Here is a 26400-nt window from a genome sequence, read left to right on the forward strand (position 1 = left end):
TGTTTCTGGCACCCATAAGAAGACCTGGTGCATAGACCATCTATTTTTGCTGTTGAATGAGTGTTGAATTACTTTCTCAGATTTCTAACTTCAATTTTGTTAAAAAACAAAACACTTTTTTCTTTTTAAAAAGTTCCTGTGTAATGTTGCCTTTGATGATCCCCTTTCTCATTTTCCCTTTTGGTAAGGATGCTTTTGCTATATTTATTCATTGTTATTTGTTATATATTTTGCTTATTATTACTATATACATACTTATTAGTGTTTTAGTTTCTTTTCCCTTTCATTTTTAGCATTATGAGTAAAATTCAAGAAAAGTCTATTATGGAATGTATTTTATTTTAGAGTATTAATTTATTTTTTAAACTAATAAACTTTCCCTGCTTTTTAACTTAGCCCAACCTCAGCGCTTGCCTCAGCTTCTAACTTCAGCACAGGAACAAAGTGAGGAGGAAATAGACAAGATAAAGAACTGCCACAAAAGTCTGAGCAATGGAAATGGAATTCACCATGGGGCCAAAACTATATCTGCAGAGAGTCGAAGACTTTCAGCTCCCGTTTCTCAAAAAATGCACAGGAAAATTCAGTCCAGCTTGTCTGTAAATAGTGATATCAATAAGAAGAGTAAAGTAAATGCTGTCTTTTCCCAAAAGCCAGGCTCTTCACCTGAAGGTAAGTTTGAGATGCATATATATTTTATTTGACCATGTGTAAAATTCTATTCACTAATATTTCATAGTTATTTGATCGAGTAAACATAAATGAAGAATATTACTTATCTGTCAGACAAAAGGGAAATTTGGTAAAATGCAGCTTAAATCCCTAAAGGAGAGCACGGGCTCTGAAAGGAAGCATTGGCAGCTGATATCCTGCTTTTAGATTATTGTCTTCTTGAGTGAGTAGTCATTAGTTTATATATAACTGTGGGCTGCCACAGATGAGAGTAAGTCGACCAAGACATGCTCTGCTTGGGGAGGAAAGGTGGCCAATCTCAAAGGAGAAGGGCCAAGAGCCTTTTCCTCAGTGGGCCTTTATCGGGTTCATTTAGCACTGGAATACAGGTAAAGCTCATTAACCATTAGCAAGCAGTAAGGTTCAAACAATAGATAACATACAAAGAACTCTGAGGTTCTATTTTGAGTAACAATCTGGTTAGCTTAAGAGCCCTGAAACTCTGAGGAACAAACTCACTTCTTGCTTGGACCCTTATCGTTTAATTGAGAACATTCTAAACAAAGCAGGTTTCACAGGATTTTACATATTCTTTGTTAGGCCTGATCACCCTAGGGAACCTGCCCTTTCCAGCCAGGGCTGCACCCACCACCAGCATTGTTCAGACTTAAGTCAGTCAGGGGAAGTAAGGCAGCCAAGAGATTAGGAGACTCCTCGAAGACGGAATGAGAACTCAGGCTATGTCAAAGCAAAGGGCGAGGGTCCATCATCCCCTTTTGCTATAGCCCCCTAAGTCCTTCTCTGGGGCCTCCCCATAATCATGCCTGTCTTAGGCCATTCCCCCCTTGGGGAATCTTACCTGTCATTGGCTAACTGATCAAGCATTGGAGGCCAGTTATGGAAAAAGGAGCAGAAGCTGTGTTCCTGCCAGGGAGATAAGCTTTGTTTCCTTAGTGGCTTATGGTCCGAAGGTCACTCACTTCTTTTTAAAAACTACATTTAAAAATATGAATGCAACATTGTGGTGCCACATGGATGTATGGGAGTATTTTTTCTGTTTCTGGTTTAATATGTTATTATGTGGTTTAGAGATAAGCTTACTTGCTTGCAAATCAGTTCTTAAATATGCAAAACAAAACCAGGAAAAGATTTGATAATATTTATCTTCTTGCCAAGGAGTGGGACAAATAATCTGTGTTGCTTAACTGACCAGCATCTTTCAGCTACACTGCCCCATTCCAAGCTCACTGTGGTCTGGTTTTCAGCTCCTCTCAGGAACTAATTATTACCTCTTCAATTCTGTCTTATCCTGCCCTTGGCCAGGTTAAAGTCAGGTTAAATACTATGAACCTGAGAAAGTTTTTAAAAAATTTTAACACAAGTCCATGTCATGACATGTGTTTGTAACAGACTTTTAATTTTTATACAAATGGCTTTCTGTATTACATTAAAAAAGAAATAATCTTCCTCATATTTAGGATTCCAAATTTCTCCTAACATATCCATGTTCTGTTTTTCTCTCTCCACTTTAACAGTTCTTAAGCATCAAAACACTCAAATATTCCATCACATATATTTGTATGATCATATATATATATATATATGATAGGATATATATATATATATCTTTTAAAATATTTTATTTATTTGTTTGTTTGTTTATTTCTTTATTTATAGATGGGAAAGTAGGGCAAAGAGGGGAAAGAAATATCACTGTGTGGTTGCCTCTCATGTTCCCCCTACTGCGGACCTGACCTGTAACATAGGAATGTGCCTTGACTGGTCATTGAACTGGTCACCCTTTGGTTCTCAGGCCAGCACTCAATCCACTGAGCCACACCAGCCAGGGCTATATATTTCTTATTCCCTTTGCCTTTCTATTTTAATTGCCATAGAGTTTTAAATAAAGGAGATTCTGTGGATACTTCTGTGAAGTTGGCCATGCTTATTCATACAGATAAATTGAGTTGTAAATAGGAAATTGTATAGAAAGTTACCAGTAATAAGTAGGAGAAAGAATATTACATTTTGGGTATAGGTGCTCAAATTCAACTGAGGTAAAGTGTTAGGTTGATCAAATGATATGATAATAAATGGTCTGCATAGTTCCAGGTCAGTGACACTACTTTCCAAACTAATTAGATTGAAAGGGACATGATTGACACTTTAAAATTAGTTTGACATGTTAGCTATGTGGTCATCTCTGAAGCATGGGTAGGCTGTTAACTAAACTGGCTCTCCAAGGAGTTGGGAAGGCAATGCAATTTTCTTTAGAAGATCTTCACTTTCAGGTGTTTCAGTGAAATAATTAAATTTATTTGAAATCCACTTGTTTTTTACATTTAAATTTAGTTAGTATATCCCTGTCCTCTTATTTTTCATTTGATATTTACTTATTATAAAAAATAGTAACACATATTGATCCAACTTAAAATTGTTTATGAATTTTTTATAAAGTTTGTTATTATTTGCTTACTTTCAATATCATATGTGGATTTATTTCTGATGTAAGAATGCAGCTTCCTAAGCAACATAGGAAGGAAGAGGAAAATCAATAGTATATAAATGTAATATAGATCTATAATTCCTGTTCTCCTCCCTCTCGTTTTTCCTTTGTTTCCTCCTCTCACATACACACTCACACTGATAGCCCACCACAAAGATATGGATGAGGGAAGTCCTTTGTAATCCTGGTACTATCACAAAATCTGTTGCAGATTGGGTTTTGGAGGCGTGAGAAGTATGAAGCACAAATGAAGATGATTAAAAATACTGTACAGTGTCCTATCCCCAGCTTTGCTGTTAGGCTATAGAATTTAGCCATTTGTGAGTTTATTTTATTTGGAGTGCTTAAATCTAGATGAAAATTCCATTCTCCTAGTTCACATTTACTCAGATGTGTTCATGCTTTTGCTGCTCGTTATTAAGGCTGTGACCTAAGTTCTTTTTGTTTCTTCTGATTTTCAGTTTTAAAGTTAAGTTTATTTTCTTGGCAATGCACCCTAGTTAAACAAACAAACAAACAAAAAAACACACGGGGAGGGGGGGAAAACAAGCATAGAACTGGTAGATGGGAAATGAAAACAAAAACATTCTTAGTTCTGCCATCAGATAGCTGGGGGACTTGGTTTTCCCTGGGTCTTCTTTTTCTATAAAATGGTATGCATGCGTGGATTAGAAATCTTCAAAGTAAGTTTCAGTTCCAAGATTTTGTGATGCTGTCTTTACAGCAAAGCTGCTTTGCTCTACAGACAGGTCTTTTGCTTTACAGACTGCATGGGATGCTTGGTTGAGAATAAATATAATACTTGTGGAATAGAATAGGGCAACAGCAGAAATGATTTTGATGACATAGCATCTGGATTTCAGGAGGACTATATTTCAGAACAGCAAGTCTTGAGCAGGCTTGATTTGTTACACTAATAAAAATGGATATAAATTATTTTTAAAAAGCAATAACAGTAGAGAGATTTAATAGCTAGAATTTTTTTTTAATGTTTTATTTATTTATCTTTAGAGGGGAAGGGAAGGAGAGAGGAAGAGAAACATCAATGTATGGTTGCTTCTCATGCATCCCCTGCTGGGAACTGGCCCCTGCCGGGAACTGGCCTGCAACCCAGGCATGTGCCATGACTGGGAATCGAACCGTGATTGTCTGGTTCACAGGCCCACGCTCAATCCACTGAGCTACACCAGCCAGGGACTAATAGCTAGAATTTTCTCAATTCTGTTTTTTTGTTTTACATTTTTTATCATCTATATTTGTTCTTACAGCAAAATAAGCAAACACGTAATAAAATAATATTCACTAAAAACCTCAAAAATCAGCTGACCATGCCCAGTTTGACAATGTTTGTTGTTTTTTTTTGTGTGAATAAATGCTGATCATGGTTATGCTCTTTGTATTGCACATAAATAATATCAACAAATAGAGGGGCATTTTGTGATTCAGATGATAGAATTAATATTTAGTCTTTTCATAGTATTTCAGTGAGGGCCTTAAGGACTTCTTTGCTGGTCATGTTTGGAAAACACTGCTAAGATAAGGGCCTGTTGCTTATACAAAGGTAAAGATTGACCCAGCCACATAATTGAGACGGAGTTGGTGAAATGTTATAATATGCTTTTAACTGTGGGTTGAGTACAGATAGACACAAAAACATGTGCTCCATCGGATTCTTTTTTTAAGCTGTCTTGATTCATGTAGTTACTCAGATTTATACTATGTACCAGGTATCGTTCTGTTTCACTCATATGAACTCATTTAATTCTCCCAGCAGCACTGTAATGCTATGAGCCATATGTAATTATCTAATTATAAATGAAGAAACTGAGGCACAGAAAGGTTCATTAAAACCATCAAAGTCAATTGGTAAATGACAAAATTGATACTTAAACCCAGATAATTCTGAATCCACAATCTATGCTACTAACCACTGATTTTTTGCTTTTTTAAATTCCTCTTGGGAAAAGGATAATTTACTAGCCATTCCAACATCACATTGGATGTTGGTGTTACAGCTGTAGGTGAGGCAGTGGTGATCTTATTAGTACAAATTTGCATTCTTGAAGCCCTTCTATCCAAAATTTTAAAAACATTTCTTACACCTCTATACCCAGTGTTTGTTTTCTTCCCTACTAGACTCTAAATTATTGAAAGACTGGACTGAGTCTAAGTCAGTTTTTTTCTTTTTTCAATTTTATGGTGATGCCCAGTATATTAGCTTCATAGACTTTCCCTGGAGTTAATATGCAATGCAGTGTTTTAACTAGCACTGAAAAATAAATATGTGCTTATATTCATTTAAAAAATATTATTTTGAAAAGTACATTTTATGTAGTAGAGGAGAAAAATACTATGTGAGAAAATATAAAGGCTTTTAAATTAGTAGATTTCTACTTATTTTTCTTAATTAAATATTTTCATACATAATTTTTCTGATTGCATCACCCACATGTAGAGTTTTGAGACTAAATGTTTAAGATTCTTGACCTTTGAAATGATTATAGTATAATTTATTTTCTTTTTTAAAAAAGATTTTATTTATTTACTTTTTAGAGAGAGAAGGAGGGAGGGAGAAAGAGAGGTAGAAAAACATCAATGTGCGGGAGATAAGTTGATCAGTTGCCTCTCACACGCTCCCAACTGGGAACCTGGATGTAACCCAGGCATGTGCCCTCACTGGGAATCAAACTGGTAACCTTTTTGTTCACAGGCTGGCATTCAATCCACAGAGCCACATCAGCCAGGGCAGTATAATTTAACTTTAACAACATTGAAATTGCCAAGGGTTTTCATTAGATTCTAACATACTTTTTTGATTATAGGAATGACAAATCCTAACACATTGTAGGTGTGCCAGTTATTTCGTAAAAATTAAGTTTCAACAAATATATTTTAGAAGATATTTTATGCTTTTTAAGCAATATTTGATCATTTACATTCCATGTTGATAGATTTAGTACTTATAGTGAAGTGCCTATCTAATCCCAACAGGTCATTGAACTCAAATGTTGAACAACAGAGTCAGGAACATTTCATACATAGCGATATCTAGGATGGGGCACTTTTTTAATTACACAGAGGTACTTATGCTAGTTATCAGAATGTAGACTCTGAAACAAGTGTGCTTCTTTGTGAAAATTGGCTTTATTGAGCAGTGATATGTCTTTGAGTAGGTTTAACTTCCTTATGCTTCAGTGTCTTATCTATAAAATGGGGATGTTATTAGTACCTACTTCATAGCATTGTTGTGAAGAGTACCTGAGTTGACAATACATTAAATTGAGTTAGAACACTGCCTGGTCCAGATGAAATATTTGAAATGTTAGTTCCTATTTTCATCACCATCATTAATGAACACAGAGGGAGGGGTCAGGAATATTAGCTGCCTGGAGAAGGCAATGCCTGGATAAAGATCTGAAAGATAAGATTAGGTTGGAGTTGAGGGAAGCACTCAAGACTGAAGTGACTTTATGAAATGTGTTTTGTTCAGAGAACCATAAACTATTTGTTGTTTCTGAGAAGCTGAATTAGGTTAAAGGAGACTGGAAAGGCAAGAAAGAAACAGTCCAGGGCAGCTTGGAATGCCCTGTATTTGGAAGCTATGTAGCCAGGTATATATGACTTTTCAGAAGGACAACATTTTAATTTTTTTGTTCTCATTAGAGAACATTTATTATTATTATTTTTCATTGCTTTTCAAGAGAGAGGAAGGGAGAGAGGAAGGAAATGAGAAACACTGATGTGAGAGAGAAGCATCGATTGGTTATTGGTTGCCTCTTCTATGTGCCGTCTTCTGGGTACACATTTGGACCAGTGGGTCACAAGAAACTGTGCCTAGTCCAGGGATTGAACCCACAACCTAGGCATGTGCTCTGACCAAGATCAAGCCCACAGCCTCTCAGTTATGGGATAATGCTCCAACCGAGCCACAGCAGCCAGGGCTCTGAATCATTTTATGTCCAGTATCCTTTGTATGTCTTCGATATATTGTATTTTCTTTTCTCTCCTTAATGCAGAAATTTCTTAGATCAATTATGTAAGAACTATTACCACAAATAAAACCAATGAATTGGTTTAGGCTTGTTGACCTTTGGATGCTAACAAGCTCTTTAGGAAGACTTTGAACCTATGGAGGGACTTAAGCCCAACCCTCCAATTTTACCGGTTCTCTCTCATTCCTTTTCTTTAAACTATAGCCTTGACTTCTAGCCTGTATGATATTTTTCTGTCTCCTTTAGATTTGTCTCACCTTTATTTTTAGTATATTTACCCTGTATTCACAGTGTAGACATTTTTTACAACATTCCATAGACACAGGCATCATACCCTCAACAGGGTGGAGGACAACCATAGCTCTGTGAGAGACAGACTAGGTGGAGTGCACAACTTTCAAAGGGCTGTGCCATAATTATGCAGAACAGCTTGAAAACCTCACTAGGTGACCGGCATATGTCTCGCCTCTTTCTTCCTTGAAAATCACTGGTATAAAATGGTAAAAATATTTTTTCTTGACCTAATAGCTTCCTCTTCTCTCTTCATCATCTGCAAACTCTGACCTAACTCCTTGATCTTGAAATTGTGCCTTTACTGCAATGCTTAGAGTTCCTGGTACACATGATAACACAGCTGAATGCCTTTGCCGAATGCCTTGGCTTCTTTTTAGACTGGATTGTTCTCATAATTTCCCTTGTCTTCTTGATCTTTGCTTTTCAGAACTCAACTCAGGTATTGTATTCTGATGCTCCAACTTTGGGCAAGTTGCCCCTATTGTACTTGCCACAAAAAAATGATACTGGAATTTATCTATTTTTCTGACTAAAATGTAATCTCAGTGAATACAAAGACTCTGTCATATTCATCTCTTGATTTCCAGCATACAGCTTAGTACCAAGTTTATCATAAGTGTTCAGTAAATGCTAAAGCACATAAGGAATAGAAACTGGAGAACATCAATACTTACTGTTTAACTTTCTGTAGACATTATAGTTGAAACCTCTGAATGGCTAAAACTTTCAGGGGAGAAAATAGGGGAGATACTAGGCAGTGCTAATATTTGAGCTAAAAGAGAAGGAAATCAAAACTTAACTGAGGCAGGATTGGAACTTAGAACTCCTGCCTATCACCCCATTAAGTTTTCTCATTATTCTATATGATTTCAGTTATATTTCTGTATGATTTTAGAAAAGTAAAATTGAAAATGAACGATTCACTCTTAGTTTTCATAGTATTAAAAAATCTTATTCATTTTCCCCAGAAAAAAATTCTCAGTTTTGCCTGTAATGGTACAAGTATTAGTATTTTAGTATTTTATGATATGACCATAGAATAATAATCTGGGACTTTGGCAAGATATGTTGCTGCATCCCTCAAAATACTTACAAAGTATCTAAGAAATACTTTGCTTGGATAATATTTTGTTTTGTTCTGTTTTCTGAGGCACAGTGCCTTTTATCCATGTCAGAATAGGTTTAGAATTCTGCTTTCTTGATTAGGTTCCAATTAAAAGTGGAAGGAGGGGAGGCAGAAAACTGTACTTGAACAATAGTAAAAAAAATGTTTAAAAAATTCTTCTTTCTCATGCAATATTTGCCAGTTCATTGGAAAAAAGGATTTTAATGAATTTGACTGCTTAGCCAACAAACTGAATGGAACAACACTAATACAAACAGAAGAGTATATGTATATATGTGGAGAGCAGACCTGATCAAAGTTATATATGTCAATGTATAAATCACTCTTCAATTTTAAATCATTGCTTCTTCTTCGATTTAATCTTTTTTCTAGTTTTTCCATTATTTACTTAAAACATTTAATTTTTCTTTCTTAAAAATAAACAAATATCTATCCAAAGTATTATAAGTGGTAAGTTTACTTTAGGGCTGAACATAGATATTTAAATATAGTTCCTTTAGAGTTTAGGGAAATAGGTTAACTACATAATTTATGACTTATAGTAAATTATTTTTATACCCATCTGTTTGATGAGGAGCAAAGAAAAGATGTTACAAGGTTATAAAATAAATATAATTTAACATTTGTAATATAGAAACACCTCCACCTCCCAATCTGCCTCAAATCTGAGAGTGCTCCTTTGATAACTGACAACTTTGCAAGTCATGTTAAAGAAGACATAGATGCTATCAGCTGTGTGTGGACTCCACCTTTGATTTCTTGGTTTTGTAGACAGACTGTTTTAGGCTACTGCTCAAAGAATTTATATTAGTTTAGCATTCACTGAGGAGATGGGTGGGGAGGAAATAAAACAATGGAAATACAGATAGATTGGCCAGGAAGCTTTTGGGTGTGGGGCATCAGAGTATGGAGACTATTTAGAAACCCATTGTCAGAATAATTGGCAAAATGGAAAGAATTGTACAAACCTTAAGGCCCTACTGATATACACCAAGGTTTTAATTTTTGTTCTGTATAGTGATGAAAAGTTTAGATGATGCTTTTATTAGGTCAAACAGTAATAGGTAGATAAAGTAGCCAAGCTTCTCTAGGATGAGAGTTTGTTTTCAATACCAAGAGCTGTTCCAAGTATCAGTAGTGGAAAACCCGAAGGTAATCTTTGGGGTTTCAGGATTGAGTGAAGAGTCCAGGCCAGGGCTAAAGCCAAATAAAAGTGGAGCAGCAGTCAGACATGTATTATAAGCAGGACTGGCATTGATTTTTTAGTTCAGTTAGCTAGGAAAACACAAAAATTAGGATGTCATGAGGAATAGTTGAATATTGTTTGAAGTTGACCATGAGTTGCTTTTTAGACCTGTTCAGTTTCAAATGGTGACATGCAATCCAAAAGTATTTGAAAATACATACTGGACCTTGAACAAAGGAGTTAGAAGTAAACATACTAATTTATATTTGTTCTCATAGAGGGGATATTTGAAACTGAATCTGAATGAGTTTTCCTAAATAGAGATTTAAGAGAAAAGGTCAGATGGATGAAAACTGAATGACTCAGGGATCACTGAAGGCCATCCAATTTGGTGGGATGGGAATGTGTGTTCAGCTTGAGTAGAGTTTTCTCCAGAGGTGATGTCAGAAATAAGTCAGAATGAGGCCATGGCACTGATAAGATCACCTAGGGGAGAGGTCAAAGGGAGAAGAGAAGATTATCAGCTGAGAGAAAACAAAGGTGAGAGAAGAAACAAATTGGAGAGGGTGATCTCCTGGAAGCCAGGAAAAAAAGTGTTTTAAGAACACTGTACCAGATATTGCACCAGATGTTATTGACAGTTTCAGAGTGAGTACTGAAATGATTTTGTTGGATTTAACAATGTGGACATCATTTGGCTACCTAATTAAGGACCATTTTCATGGAGCAGTCAGAAAAATGTGGGTTATGGATTATGTGGAAACACAAGAGTTCCAGAAAGGCCAGAATCCAGGTTGAAAGTGTGGGTCAAGGAGGTTGTTTTGTGTTACTTTGTTTTAATGTGGGAAAGTTCTGAGTGTGTTTACATTTGCATGGAAAGGATTCAGGAGATAGAGAAAGCATTTGAAGATCTTAAGAAGATAACAATGATACCTTCATGAAGAACCAGCATATTATTTCTTTAGAGTTGAGATCTTGAGTTCAGTATAATGAATTATGTGAACTTTTACAGAACAGACCGAGGTGGGGGGTGAACAGTATATTATTAACAAAAGGACCCCCTTTTTTTCTCTCGGGGTTTCACCCCCCACCCTGTACTAGGTTCGCTTTGTCCGCCGCCAGAGGAAAGACGTCTCTCAGTGCCAGAGACTGGTGAAAAGGAAAGGAATACTTATTTAAAAGTTATATAGACTTAGAGTAATGACTTTATGTCTTCATTAAAATACTAAAGTTCTTTAGAATACCCACAAACGTACATAGTCCTTCCTTCTCCCCTTTGCTGAGTCCGGGGTACTGTATCTCAGGAAAAGAAGTAGAAGTCCATGATTCAGGCTCCCAGCACCATCAGCTGCGTCTCCGCCATGATCTCCAGTCAATCCAAAGCCATGTGTCACTTTCTCATGGCCCAGCAGCAAGAGTCCTTTCACCCCTTTTCTTCCGAGCAAAGTCTCTCCTCCTGCCTAAGCCACATAGCAAAAGGGAGCACCCCAAAGCTGAGTGGTTCCATCCTCTGCCCAAGCCAGGTGGTGAATCCCAACTCCTCCAAAGCTGCTTGGTCCTGTCTTGGTATGGCTGCTGTGCCTGGCTTTACTGTAACCTCATTTCTGACTCCTCCCACAATCATTTACATCTGCCCGCATTCTTTCAGCTTTACTGGGCTGCCATAGTAAGTCTGGGTAGGCATGGCCCCATGGCTTGGAGCCAATCATTTCCAAGCTCTCACACAGGTGCTGTAACCAGGGGGAGTTGCTTCCCAGTTGCATCCTGGGTTGAGTCACTTCCATCCCCATGTCTCAAAGCATGGCCACAGCTATTTAATGTATCTATGAAACCAGTTAAAGGCAATGGATATGTTAAATGACCATGTCAGAGGTAGCTGCAAAACTGTTGCTGTACAAAACAGCTCTCAATGGGCCTGCTCCATGTGTCCCATCCCCCAGCTCATACTGGTGGGCCTGAGGATATCGTGTATATATTTTTCTCTAATATTTCCTGGACACCCTGAGTTTTGGACCCCATTACAAATCCCCATTTGGGGGCCCCCTTGGCTGCACCCTGTTACAAATTCACATATATTATCAAAGCAAGAGAATCAAACAACCAGAGGACCTTTACTGAATGACTAACCTAGACAACTCCACCCTGTATGGGTTGTATGGTTCATTAATCTTAGAAGCCTTTGAGTAATTCTGAGAGTCATTCTGTGGAATGACTTTGTATAAGGAAATGTAACCTTTAAAACTATCTAAAAGCCTATCTCAAGTCCTACTCCTACTTCATTCCAGAAGTAGTTACTGCATTTGGATGAATGTAAGGCATTGATTGGGCAGGCATTTATGATTCTGAGTTCCAAATTTCTGACTTTGTTTTGGACCACAAGTTAATGGAAGTTGATAGATTCTTATACTTTAGATTGTTAAGTCCTCTAATTGAATTTAATAATAGCTTTTATACAAAGAGTAGTGGTCTGAAGAAATGAAACAAGCAGTTAAAGAGTTAGAAAAAAATGTAGGAAATATAAGTAGATAGAAAACAGTAGCTTAATTTAAAAATGTATTTAAAGTAAATTTATATTTGCTGGTGAAGAGTAGGCCACCTTAAAAGGCTTAAAGGGTTAAGACTTAACCTATAATAAATTGGAATTTTGATTAATTGTGGTAGTCTTTAATATAATAATTCTGATCATTTTGGGGCTTCTTTGAGAATCTGACAAAAGTTTTTACGAAATATGGAAACAGAATATTGTTCCTCTTCTTTTGTTCCTAGAAGTAACCAAAGACATTGAGTGCTTTCAGATATCTTATTTTAAAGTCAGATGTCTCTAAGACCTGAACAGTGAAGAGGATGGCAAGTAATCAGCCAGGGTTTTGATTTTGATCTGAGTAAACTGGGAAGCCAATTGCAGGTTTTAAGCAGATAACTTACATGATCTGACTTACCATTTTTAAGCATCACCTACTTTTTGTACTGAGAGTAGACTACAGGTATACAAGGGCCAAAGAAGGGAGTCCTGCTATGTGACTTTTGCTGTAATTCAGATGGGAGGTAATACGTTTGGATCAGGATGGCAATGTTGAAATATGGTTGCATGTAGAGCAAGATCTACTGAAGGACAAGATTGGTGTGTGAGATAGATAGTGGTTAAGGATGACTCCAACTTATTTGGCCTTAGCAGTTGAAAGCATGGAGTTGCCATTAACAGAGATAGGAAGACTGGGTGAAGAACAAATTTGGTTCTAGGAGGAAGATCAGGAGTTTAGTTTTGAAAATGTTCGATTGAAGTGATTGTTATCTACCCAAGTAATGATATGAGATAGTTGGTTTGGTTGGATAGAGGAGTCTGAAGTTCAGAAAAAAAAGGTATGAACGGTTTGTGAGTCATCAAAGTTCAGAATGTTCAGTGGATGAGATCACCTAGCATGGGGGTTCTCAACCCTGGCATCCTGCCTATTTGTAACAAGAGCTTCTAGGCTTTGTCCTCAGAATGCAATGGAATGGGGCCAAGGCATCAGCTTCTTTAGAAGCTACCCACAGAAGGTAAAGTTAAGTTCCAAGAACTGTAGAAGTCAGAAAGTAAAGAACAACTATGAAAAAAGTGAGGATCAGTAACCCATAACGGAGAAGGAACCAACAAAGAGAGGCAGCTTAGAAGAAACTGAAGAAAGTGTTACAAGATAAAGGGAATGATCATGTGTCAAATGCAACTGAGAAGTCCAGTAAGATGAATGAGAAGTGATCACTAACATTGTCCTATGAAAGCGATTGGTGACCTTTATACTTTTGGTGTTATGGGGACAAAAAAGTCTGATTGAAGTGGGTTCTAGAGAGAATGAAAAGAGAACAATTAAAAATCACAAATCTAGGCCACTCTGTTCAAGAAGTTGATATGGACACTGGCCCTCAGTGTCCATGTCATTATGGATGAAGTGAAGCATTCACACGGACTGCCGAGTCTGGTGGGGGAAAAGGGACAGCATGGCTTTTTCTCTTAAGGGGAGCAAAAGCCATGGTCCTTGCTGTGACAGGCCTTTATTGGGTTTCTCAGCACTTTACATGATGGTCCTCATTTACTATGCACAGGTTGCTTTAGGTGGTTACCTTTTACAGAAAACAGGAGCCAATGCCGATAATCACATTATAGAAGAGGGATATTTGCAAATGAAAAGGGCAAACGTGGTTGAACCAGTTACACTGGTCCTTGGAAGGTTTAGCATGGATTTTAGGAAGTTACTTTGCTGTAAATGTTTGCCACTGGGGGCTGGGCCCATGCCATGCAGAATGGTCTCCTGCAGAAGCTTTCCTGAAGACAAGTAGTAAAATTGCTGTGAGCTAAAAGGAGATGCTTTAGGAATGGGATTTTGTAGGCTGAGTGTTGTTGGTAATGAGCTCATGGATTGAAGATATTGATAATGCAGGAGAAGGATATCCTTGAGTAGGCAAAAAGGAAGGAAATCCATTACAAAGTGCCTGCCATATGTTGTAGTTCTTCATTGATATCTGTATCTAAATATCTGTATCTACATCTTACTATCTCTGTCAGGTTTTAGATTATTAGGAGAAAGCAGTCAGGCTTCGAGATGATCTGTTTAGTAACTGCTTTAGTAAAGTGACATACTTACAAGGCACTGTCTATTTAGTTAACTGTAGATCTTTCAATTGACCAGTAGGATTTGGTATAGTAGATTTATAGTTTTGGAAACCTTTTATCTAAAAAAAGTAAGTTATCCTTTGAAATGATGTTAAATATACTACAAGTTTCCATTCATTTTAGAAGCATTTAAAAATTATAATTTTAATAATAGCACTATACATTGCTTAATGCTATAATTCTCAAAGGAGGAAGTTTTGGGGAAGAGATACACAATGTGCAGGATAGTTAGAATCTTCTGACAAAAACTGGCTGATGACTCATAAGTCTCTTGTACTTTATAAAGTGTGTACATAGGGAAAATAGTATCATAATATTATTTACTGAATATAATTTTTGTCTTTAAATATTTGAGATGATAGGCACAGTAAAATTTTTTCTCAGATGCTCACAATAAATCAGAACATTTTTTTTAAGTTTGTAGTTTACCTAATTTTTACAACTTTAGCTAAACTGTTTTTACTTTTTAAATAATTAGTTCCATTTCTGAGGATAAGAGAGTAGAAGTGTTTACATCAGCTGATAAACTGAAGAAATACTGTTGGGTAATCTATACCATAGTTTGTGTCCAAATGAGGAAAGAGAAAATTTGATATTAACCTAACTTGTCATAGTAGTGTTCCTTTGTCTCTAACTAAAACTACTTCAGTAATACTATATTTTATATTTTTTAATTGTTGTTTTGGTGCCAACAAAAGACAACATATATATTTTATATAAAATATAAATATATCTGTTTTGTGCACTAATCAGAAAGCTTCCATATTTGAAGCTCTGGCCTGCAAGCCTAGATGTTGCTCCAAAAAGTATACCTTTGGTATGTCTGTCCATCTGTATGTCTCTCTCCCCACTTTCCACTCTCTTTGTTCTCCCTCACCTCAGTTCTCTTTTTCTTACTTTGTCTTTCTCCTGATTAATTTTAGTTAGAAGTTTTGCCTGATTTCATGAACAATTTATTGAAGTTTAGAAGAACTTAAATGGCAGTAATTCATGATATTTTTATTTATTTTATTTTATTTTTTTATAAAGATTTTATTTATTTATTTATTTTTAGAGGGGAAGGAGAGAGGGCGAGAAACATCAATGTATGGTTGCCTTTTGTGCATCCCCTGCTGGTAGTTAGCCTGCAAGGAACCGGTTTGCAACCCAGGCATGTGCCCTGACTGGGAATTGAACCGCAATCGTCTGGTTCGCAGGCCCGCGCTCAATCCACTGAGCTACGCCAGCCAGGGTCATGATATTTTTAATAATAGTTTTAATACTCTTTTCAGATAATTTTAGTCTTAGGTTGCATGTCTGTGAATTTGCATACACAACTTAAAATAAATAGTTCCACAAATCTCTAAGACCCAAGACTTCTAAAATAATAATTTTTTTCCTAGATTCAATTAGATTGTCGTGGTATTTGAGTTGATTTCTTTTCTTGCAGAACACATAAGTTTCTTCAATGTTTGATTTTCAAAAATTACACTCTCAAATGAACCATCCTGACTCTTAAAACTGATGGAAGTGACAGAAATACTAGTTTCAGTTAGATATAATCCTTACATGTAGTGTTAAATAATTATACTTTTGATAATCTTTTATAGCTAATTTGTGTAACTCTCAACTAGTAGAGAATACAACAGGATAAGGGGAGCTTATGGTATAAAAATTGCCAATTTATGAAAAACTCTTGCAAAGTGAATTTTTTACAGGAGGTTTGAGTATACTAGGAATCTATTTAAAAGATTCACATATGATCCTCCAGCTCAGTGATTCTTTATTTTGGGAGGGGTCATGACTTTGGTGAGAAAAAAGAAATGAAACAAACCAAAAGTAAACAAACTTAATTTTGTTAATGTCTACACTTTGAATGAAATTTGACATTTTCCTAAATTATAAGTGTAAGCAATACATTTCAGTTTCATTAGAAGTACCTGTGACTTTGTCACTGATACTTTCATAGCATGTTACAGTTATTGCAGAAATCATGAAATATCATTTATCCTAATTGCTGCCTTAAAATTATAGTTAGTATTGGATCACCACTAGATTTTGTTTTTAATGTATTTTTAAAAAGCACATATATATTCTACCTCAGCTTTGAATATTATGAAAGCTATTTCAACATAATTAGTTTTATTTGAAATTATTTTATGCATTTAAAAATAATATTCTCTTTTCATGGTACACACACATACAAAAGAAAACAAGAATACCTGCTCCAGTTCTCTTTGTAGTATAATTAATATCTTTTGTAATATACTTGTGTTATAAATTTAATTGGTTTTCAAAATACAGGGAACACAGTTATTTTTAATAGCATTTTTTTCTCATATGAAATTGAAATAAGAATAAAAGACATATCCAAATTTTCATTAAAAAACTATATTAAATCATAAATTCCTAACTGTTCTCATATTTATATTTTGATGACTTATTTTTACCAAGGCATGGATATAGAGGCAGGGAGAAAATTAATTATATGGTTTTATCTGCCACAATTTGGGTAATCTTTAAACTCCATAAATAAGTAAAGGAGAAAACTGAGAAAATGTATCAAAAATCAACCTAGTGAAAATTTTGATTCAGGACTATCAGGCAGATCTTCCAAAAAGATTTAAATTGATGTGCAACATACTGTGGCCTCCAATCCCCTTCTCAGCACAGGACCCTGGTAATTTTTACTGGCTTTTCTACTTCTCATACTCTTCACTGAAATGAAAGAGGAAAGTGGTAGACATTTCTTCAGGAATATCAATAGGAGGTAATTAGAAGAATCAAAATGAATAATTATAAAATAAGTTGCTCAGGAAAAGTAATCATATTTTTAATTTTGGAGGAAAATATTGATACAAATAAATAGCAGTTATCTCCTAGAAGAATGAGAAATCCAGGTTTTGGTGGGAAATGTAAAGATAATTGAGAAAGAAAATAGCAAAATAGATTAATATATGTTTTCCAAAGACATATTAAATCTGCTTAAATTTCTGCTCTGACTTTTCCTGGTAAATCAAACTGGAGGAACTGGACCTCTATGTAATAATATGCCTATAATAATTTAAAGATGATGCTAGAAGTTGAAATTTATATTTTTATAATTATCCTCAGTGAGGGATGCAGAAATTACATTTTGCAATGACAGGAGAGTAGTTATTCTAGAAAGAACTTTTCAATATCTATGCTAGATTTCTTCTAGAAAATGCATCCTGTGGAATGACAGCACAAGTTAAAGTCAAAAGTAATCTTTGCTTCGAGCCATACAAATGACTTTCATCACGTCAATACAACAGATATTTCTTAAGGGTCTGCCATGTGTCCAGAGCAGTGTATTAGATTCTGTAGAGCATTCTCATTTTATGTTTTTTGACATACACACACACATACACAGATACTTCTAGTTAGAAATAAGTATGAACATACTGGCTCTTGAACCCTGATTACCAAATGTATGTTTTATATATGTATCTGTTCCCCCATACATTTTCTTCCCTATTCAGATTTGGATGTATTGATAAAACTTCTAACTTGCCTTAGACCTTGTCATGGCATACTGCCTTGCAGAACCAAAATTTAGATTTTCTGTCTTCTCAACTTTTGTCTATATCAAGTAGCTGCGCACTACTGAAGTAAGCTTACCTATTACTTACCTGTGTGTGGTCTTGGGTCTCAGCTGGATTCTAAGATTTCCTTACCAAATCATCGCTGTCCCTAGTTCATTCAACAAATCATTGAACTGGCTCTGTGGCAGTCACTCTTTTGGGAACTGGGCTATAGCTTTGAACTACGCAGATAGCAGACCTACCCTTTCCCATTTCCCATAATGACTATTTTATTTTGCTGCTACTCTTTAAAATGAAGCTCTCCAAAACTTTCTTTCACTCTTCATGGGGGGAAAAGGTCATCCAGCCATTCCTCAGGGTCTCTCTACCCAAGGCCCCACTTACAAACTTACCTAAATTTGAACTTGTTTTTACCCCCCATTTCAAAGGAAAAGATGTCTCCTTTCTTGTTCTAGCAGCATCCCTTTGTTGTAGATCATATTATATCCACTCTATTGAGTAGCCCTTTTCATATTATTTTAACTCTCTTCCGGAGAACAGTACACATGGACAAGTCTTTCCTATTTGACAATGTATATGTTGAGAGTGTGTGTGTTTGTACATATCTCTTCCTTGATTGTGCATCGCTTGTAGTTTTTCCTCAGGGTTCTCTTTCCCTTTTTGTATTTCTTAAAAGTATTTGGTGGGCCAAATAGTCTGTTTAGTTTATTCATTTTTGTTTTGACCAATAACTGTATTGATTTGGATATTTTGAGTATGTTGGTCATCTCCTGTGTGGTATAATGTTGACTGTTCTCAATTAATGTCTCATTTTGATTGCTGTCAACTTCAACTGGTCTACCTGACCATGGAGAATCGTCTAGCGAGAAATCTCCAGCACAAAATTTGCAAACCACTTTTCTTTTCACTTTATTACAATTGTCTCATTTTTTACCCTGTTGTTCTCCCCTGCCCTGCCCACCCCCATGCTCCCACAATCAATTTCCACACTGTTGCTCATATCCATGGATCATATATAAATGTTCCTTGACTAGACTCTTCCCCTTCTTTACCCCCTTAACCTGTCAACCCTCCTCTCTAGAGACTTATAGTCTGTTCCTTGTTTCCATGTATCTGCTTCTATTTTGCTCATTTGTTTACTTTATTCATTAGGTTACTACCATAGGTGAGATCATATGGCATTTGTCTTTCACTGCCTGGATTATTTCACTTAGCTTGATACTCTCCAGTTCCATCCAGGCTGCTGCAAAAGGCAGGACTTCTTTCTTTCTGCTGCATAGTATTCCATTGTGTAAATGTGCCACAGTTTTTGAACTACTCATTTACTGATGGGCACTTAGGCTGTTTCCAACACTTGACTATTGTAAACAATGCTACTATGAACATTGGGGTGCATAGGTTGTTTTGAATTGATGTTTCAGGATTCTTAGGGTGTAATCCCAGCAGTGGAATTGACAAGTCAAAAGGCAGTTCCATTTTTAGTTGTCTGTGGAAATTCCATGATGTTTCCCACAGTAGCTACAGTACTTCTCATTCCTACCAACAATGTACTGGGGTTCCCTTTTCTTCACAACCTCTCCAGCACTTGTTTGTTGATTGTTAATGTTGACCATTCTGACCTGAGTGAGGTGGTATCTCACTCATTGTTGTTTTAATTTGCATCTCTCTGATGGCTAGTGATGTTGAATACCTTTCACATACTTATGGGCCCTCTATATGTGTTCCTGGAAGAAGGGACTATTCAGGTAGTTTGCCCATTTTTTAATTGGATATTTTGTCTTCCTGGTGTTGAGTCACTTTAGTAGTTTATATATTTTAGAGATCAAACCCTTGTCCAAATTATCACTGGCAAATATGTTTTCCCATATGATTGGTTCCCTTTTCATTTTGCTGATTTTTTCTGGAGCCCTGCAGAAGCTGTTAATTTGATATAGTACCATTTGCTTATTCTTTCCTTTATTTCCCTTGTCTGAGAGATATATTGGTGCATGGAATATCTGAAATTTCCCTGCCTATGTTTTTCTCTAGGACTTTTATGGCGTTACACATTATATTTAAATCTTTATCCATTTTGAGTTTATTCTGGTGTTTGGTGTAAATTTGTAGTCTAGTTTTGTTTTGTTTTTTCATGTACAAGTCCTGTACTACCAACATCATTTGTTGAAGAACTGTTTTTACTTCCTTTTATACTTCTGCCTCCTTCATCAAATATTAATTGACCATAGAGACATGCGTTTATTTCTAGGCTCTCTATTCTGTACCATTGATCTGTGTTTCCGTTCTTATGCCAATACCAGACTGTTTTGATTACAGTGAACTTGTAATATTGTTTGATATTCAGGTATTGTGATCCTTCTTACTTTGTTCTTCTTTCTCAAGAAGGCTAAGGCTATTCAGAGTCTTTTTTGGTTCCATATAACTTTTTGAAATATTTATTCTAGATCTGTGAAATATGCCATTGGTATTTCAGTAGGAATTATGTTGAATCTATAGATTGCTTTTGGTAGTGTGTACATTTTAGATGTTAATTCTTTCAAACCATGAATATGGTGTATGCTTCCATTTATTTTTGTCTTCCTTAATTTCTTTCTTCAGTGTTTCCTAGGTTTCTGAGTACAGGTGTTTTACCTCCTTCATTAGGCTTATTCCTAGGTACTTTATTTTTCTTGTTGTTATAGTAAATGGGATTTTTTCTGCTAGTTTCTATTTTTGATATTTCATTGTTAGTGTACAGAAATGTCTTCAATATCTGAATATTGACTTGTATCCTCGTTGTTGTCAAATTCACTTACTAGGTTAAGTAGTTTTTTGGCAGTGGAGTCTATAGGGTTTTCTATGTACACTGTCATGTCATCTGGAAATACTGACAGTTTTACTTCTTCTTTTCCAATTTGGATGCCATTTATTTCTCTTATCTGATTGCTACAGCTAGAACTTCCAATACTATGTGAATAAAAGTGGTGAAAGCAGTCATCCTTTTGTGATTCCTGGTATTAGGGAAAGCTTTTAGTTTTGCCGCTTTTCTATAATGTTGGCTGTAGGTTTTTTATATATGTCCTTTATTATGTTAAGGTGTGATCCCTCTATTTCCACTTCGCTGTGTATTTTTTGTCATAAATGAGTGGTGTAGTTGATCAAATGCTTTTTCATTTTCTATTGATAGGATCATATGATTTTTGTCTTTCATTTTGTTTATGTGGTATATTATGTTTATTGATTTGCAAATATAACTTCCTTGCATCTCTGGTATGGATCCCACTTGATTATGGTGTATGATCTTCTTAATGTATTGCTGGATTTGGTTTGTCATATTTTGTTGAGGATTTTACCCTCAACAAACAAATCTGTTGATCGGCAATATTGGCCCATAGTTTTCTTTTTATATTGTTTTTTACCTGGTTTTGGAATTAGGATAATGCTGGCCTCATAAAAAGAGTTTGGGAGTCATCCCTCTCCTTTAATTTTTTGGAATAATTGAAAAGGTTAGGAGTTAGCTCTTCCCTAATAGTTAGGTAAAATTCACCTGTGAGGCCATACAACCCAGGGATTTTTTGTGCCAGGAATTCTTTGATTTCACTAGTTGTTATTAGTCTAATCAGGCTTTCTCCTTCTTGATTTAGTTTTTGAAGATTATGTATTTCTGGAAGTTTGTCCATTTCACCTAGGTTGTCAAATTTCTTGGTATATTGTGTCCATAGTAATTTCTTACAATCTTTTGTATTTCCTTGGTATTGGTTATAATTTCTCCACTTTCATTTTTTATTTTATTTGTTTGATTTCTCTCTTTTTCTTTATGAGTACAGTTAAAGGCTTATTGATTGTATCCTTTCAAAGAAACAGCTCCTAGATATATTGATCCTTTGAAGTGTTCTTTTAGTCTCTATGTCATTTAATTGTGCTCTGATCTTGATTTTTTTTTCTTTCTTCTACTCTCTTTGGGCTTTGTCTGTTATTGTTCCTCTAGTTCTTATAGATATAAAGTTAGATTGTTTGAGATTTTTCTATCTTCTTTAGGTAGGCCTGTGTTGTTACGAACTTCTCTCTCAGGGCCACCTTCACTGTGCCCCATAGGTTTTGGGCTGTTGTGTGTTCATTTTCATTTGTTCCCACAAACCATTTGATTTATTCCTTGATGGCATTATTAAACCATTCATTATTTAATATTATGTTATTCACCCTCCATGAATTTGAGTGTTTTTTGAGTTTTTTCCTTGAGGTTGGTTTCTAGTTTCAACTAATTGGTTTCTAGTGTCTAGCCATTGTGATCCAAGAAGATGCGTAATATGATTATAGTTTTGTTGTATTTGTTGAGGCTTGTTATGTGTCCTACTGTGTAATCTATCTTTGAAAATGTTCCATGTTCATTAAAAAATGTATATTTTGCTTCTTTAGAGTGAAAGTTTATGTATATATCAATCAAGTCCATTTGGTCTAGAGTTTGTTCAGTTCCACAATATCCTTGTTGATTATTTGCTTGGAAGATCTATCCATTTTACGGTGGGGTGTTAAATTCCCTACTATGAGTGTGATACTGTCAGTTTCTTTCTTGAAGTTCTATGAGATTTTATATATATTAGGTTATATATTTGGTGCTATGTTTGGTACACTTATGTTTACAATGGTTATATTTTTGTTATGGATTATTCCTTTAAGTATTATGTAGTGTCCTTGTCTTTTTACAGCCTTTTTAAAAAATCTATTTTGTCTGATATGAATGTTTCTACCCCAGCTTTTTGTTCATGTCATTTGCTTGGAATATTTTTATTCTCTTCACTTTCTGTCTCTGTAGATCTTTTATTCTGAGCTGGGTCTCTTGTAGAAAGCACATATGTTGGTCATGTTTTCTTATCCATTCAGCTACCCGATGTCTTTTATTGGAGCATATGATCCATTTACATTTAATGCTATTATTGATAGGTATTCATTTATTGCCACTTTTCCCTGTGTACCTATATTCCTCTCTCTATCTTTTTCTTCATCATCTTAAAGCAGTTCCTTTAGCATCTCTTGAAATGCTGGTTTGTTGGAGATGTATTCTTTAACCTCCTGTTTGCCTGGGAAGCTCCTTATTTTGCCTTCCTTTTTAAATGAGAGCCTTCCCATGTAGAGTAGTCTCAGTTGCACATCTTTGGTTTTCATTTTTTGGACTATTGCCATTCCCTTCTCTCTTATAGTGTTTCTGTTGAGTTATCAACTTATAGCCTTATCAGAGCTCTCTTATATATTACTCGCTGTTTCTTCCTTGCTGCCTTTAAGGTTTTTTCTTTTTTTTTTTAATTTTGCCATTTTCAGTATGATGTACCTTGGGGTGAGCGTCTTTGGGTTCATCTTGATTGGGACCCTCTGTGCTTCCTGGACTTGTGACTTTTTCTTTCATTAAGTTAGGGAAGTTTTCTGTCATTCCTTTTTCAAATGGGTTTTCTATCCCAGGCTCTTCTTCTTCTTCTCTTTCTGGTATCTCTAGGATATGAATATTATTATGTTTCATGTTGTCCTGCAGCTCCCTTAAACCCTCTTATTCTGCAGTGTCCTTGATCTCTTGAACTTGATGCTCTTGGGGTACCCTTAATGCTGTTTATGTGGGCTCTCAGGTTTGTAACTGGGTTTTGATTGTTGTTGGGTCGTTCTTTTTTGGGTCTTTCTCTGTGGATCGCTGACTGAGTCACTCTGCCCATCACATCTTGTATAATGTTGTACAGGTGCTGCCAGAACAATATTGAATAGGCTAGGAAACAAACCCATCCCATAAAAATAACACCCCCCTACTATCAACAGCAAATGAACCGTTATTAAAAAGTTGTAAAAAGATCAATACTATTATAAAAAAGGAAAAGCAATTATGAGATGACTGAAAGAAAAATGATTTTGAGAGGATAGAGAGAAGCAATAATAAGAGCAGGGAATAGATAGATATAAGGCAAAGAGAGAAAGTAAAGTTTACATTTCAAATAAAAAAGAGAGGGAGAAGTCAGAGTTGAGTTAGAGAAGGGACATGTGTAGTACTGGGTTTAAACAGAAAATTAATATATATATATATAATGAGAGGAAAAAAAGAAAACAAAATGGCAAAAAAGATCCACCATAACAATATCTACAACAAATGAGCAAAGGTTAATATAGGTGGGATGAGAATACTAGGGGGGAAAGAAAGAAAAGCTTAACAGATATCTAGAGAAAAGAGAAGTGAGTTTGAGAGAATAAAAGGATTAAGGCATACTAAAGTTGAGGAAATGAAAATCAGGCTAAGGCATGGAAAAATTTAAATTAAAAAAAGCAGGAAGAAGGCAAAATGGAGTAGGGGAGGGGAATGGTAAAATTTGAAATTTGAGATACAATAGTAGTGGAGATCTAGAAATAAAGTTGATGAAATGCAACAATTACAACAATATCCACAGCCAGTGAGCACATATTGGTAAAGGTGGAAAGAGAAAAAGGATGTGTTAAGAACAGGAAAATGAGTGTGAGATGACTAATGACAAGAAAAATGGTTTTGAGACACTGGAAAGGGGAGAAATGGCAAGTTATGAAATGGAAACAAGTCATAACAAGAGAAAAAATAAAGTTTAAAATGAAATTAAGAAGAGGAAAGAAGGTAAAATAGAGTAAGAGACGGGAAGAGCAAAATATGAGATTTGAAATAAAGTGTAATATAAAAACTAATGACATCGTATGCACAAACTTAAAGGACAAAATAGGTGTTAAAAAGCTATGTGGGAGAAAAAATAACACAAATCATGATGAAGATGGTGGTGGAATTTGTTTTAGTAGAATCTAGTATTTACCACTGTCTTTTCTTTTTGCATCCGCCCCTGGTGATGTCAGATGCTATCTCTTTCCGGCCCTTGGCAGCCTTTTACGACTACAAGAGTTCCACAGTCTGTGACTGTCTTTTTCAGTTGTTAATCTAATCAACCTGTCAGGCTTAAGCAACGTGTCAGTTGTAATCTAATCAGCAGTCAGGCTTAAGCACTACAGGGTGAGGCAGAGTAATTCCTTTGGGCTCAGCTATTGCTTCCCTTCAGGGTGATGCCATTCAGGGAAGTTGTTCTGCCTGTGGGCGATGATTTCTGCAGTATGGGGAATGACTCGGGACAGGGATCCCAGTGGTTGTTCCCCCAGTTGTCTCCCCAGAGCCATCAAACCCAGACTCTCCTCAAGTCTCTCTAGTCCACTCTGCCCGCCCTTTGCTGGAGCAAATTTCTGGGTCCCATCTTTTTGTTTTGTGTTTCAGTTGTGTAACTTTGTTGAAACAATAAATATATTATGCCTAGTATGCCGAAAATGTTCATTTTCTTCCACCTTCAATATTAAAATGGCTTTACAAAAATTCATCAGTTTTTATTTTTTAAAATATATTTTATTGATTATGCTATTACAATTGTCTCATTCCCCCACCTTTATTCCCCTCCACCCTGCACACACACTCCCACCCACATTCCACCCCTTTAATTCATGTCCATAAACAAAATTACGAGTTCTTTGGCTTCTACATTTCCTGTACTGTTCTTAACCTCCCCCTGTCTATTTTCTACCTACCGTTTATGCCACTTATTCTCTGTACCTTTCCCCCCTCTCTCCCCCTGCCACTCCCCCACTGATAACCCTCCATGTGATCTCTATTACTATGATCCACTTCCTGTTTTAGTTGTTTGCTTAGTTTTTTTTTTTTTTTAGGTTCAGTTGTTAATAAATGGGAGTTTGTTGTCATTTTAGTGTTCATATTTTTAATATTCTTTTTCTTAGATAAGTCCCTTTAACATTACATATAATAAGGGTTGGGTGATGATGAACTCTTTTAACTTAACATTTTCTGGGAAGCACTTTATCTGCCCTTCTTATATAAATGATAACTTTGCTGGATAGAGTAATCTTGGATGTAGGTCCTTGCATTTCATGACTTGGACTACTTCTTTCCAGCCCCTTCTTGCCTGCAAGGTTTCACTGTTGGTTCCCTGTAGATTTTTCTTTATTTCACATAACACGACCTTCATTGCTACCTGGGTCCTTTTTATGCTGTTGAAGTACCCAGTGAGTTCCAGGAGCATCCTGATAACCAGGGTTTTGAACTGTGTATCTGATAGGTTGGCCATCTCTTTGTTGCTTAGTTGTATTTTTTCTGGAGCTTTGAGCTGTTCTTTTATTTGGGCTTTTTTTTTTTTTTTTTTTGTCTCATTGTGCCTGTTACGTGTAAGGTGTGGAGCCTAAGGTATTCACCAAGGTGGGGCAACCTTGGTAGCGGCATTTGATGCTGTGTCAGAGGGCAGGGGTCCGAGAGGGACCAATGCCACTTGCTGTGCTCTCTGTTGGTTTTCAGTCACTTCCCCCACTACCCACAATCAAATTGGGCCTTTCTGGTGCTGATTCTCAGTGGGTGGGTTTGTGTACATTCTAGGACCCCGTGGGTCTCTCTCCAATGAACTCTCCTGTGAGG

At 36.0% G+C, this 26400-nt stretch overlaps 1 protein-coding gene across 3 annotated transcripts in view; it reads left to right on the forward strand.

The window, feature by feature from the left end:
- MDFIC (MyoD family inhibitor domain containing) overlaps nt 1-26400 on the forward strand; it is a 107410-nt gene that overhangs the window by 55108 nt on the left and 25902 nt on the right. For all 3 annotated transcript variants that reach the window (XM_037056898.1, XM_037056896.1, XM_037056897.1), the window contains one exon: nt 397-672. In XM_037056898.1, the coding sequence (XP_036912793.1) occupies nt 397-672 (276 nt within the window). The remainder of the gene's footprint in view (nt 1-396; nt 673-26400) is intronic.

The sequence above is a fragment of the Sturnira hondurensis genome, unplaced genomic scaffold (genome assembly GCF_014824575.4).
Source record: "Sturnira hondurensis isolate 20B ecotype Veracruz unplaced genomic scaffold, ASM1482457v3 Scaffold0009223, whole genome shotgun sequence".
Lineage (NCBI taxonomy): Eukaryota > Metazoa > Chordata > Mammalia > Chiroptera > Phyllostomidae > Sturnira > Sturnira hondurensis.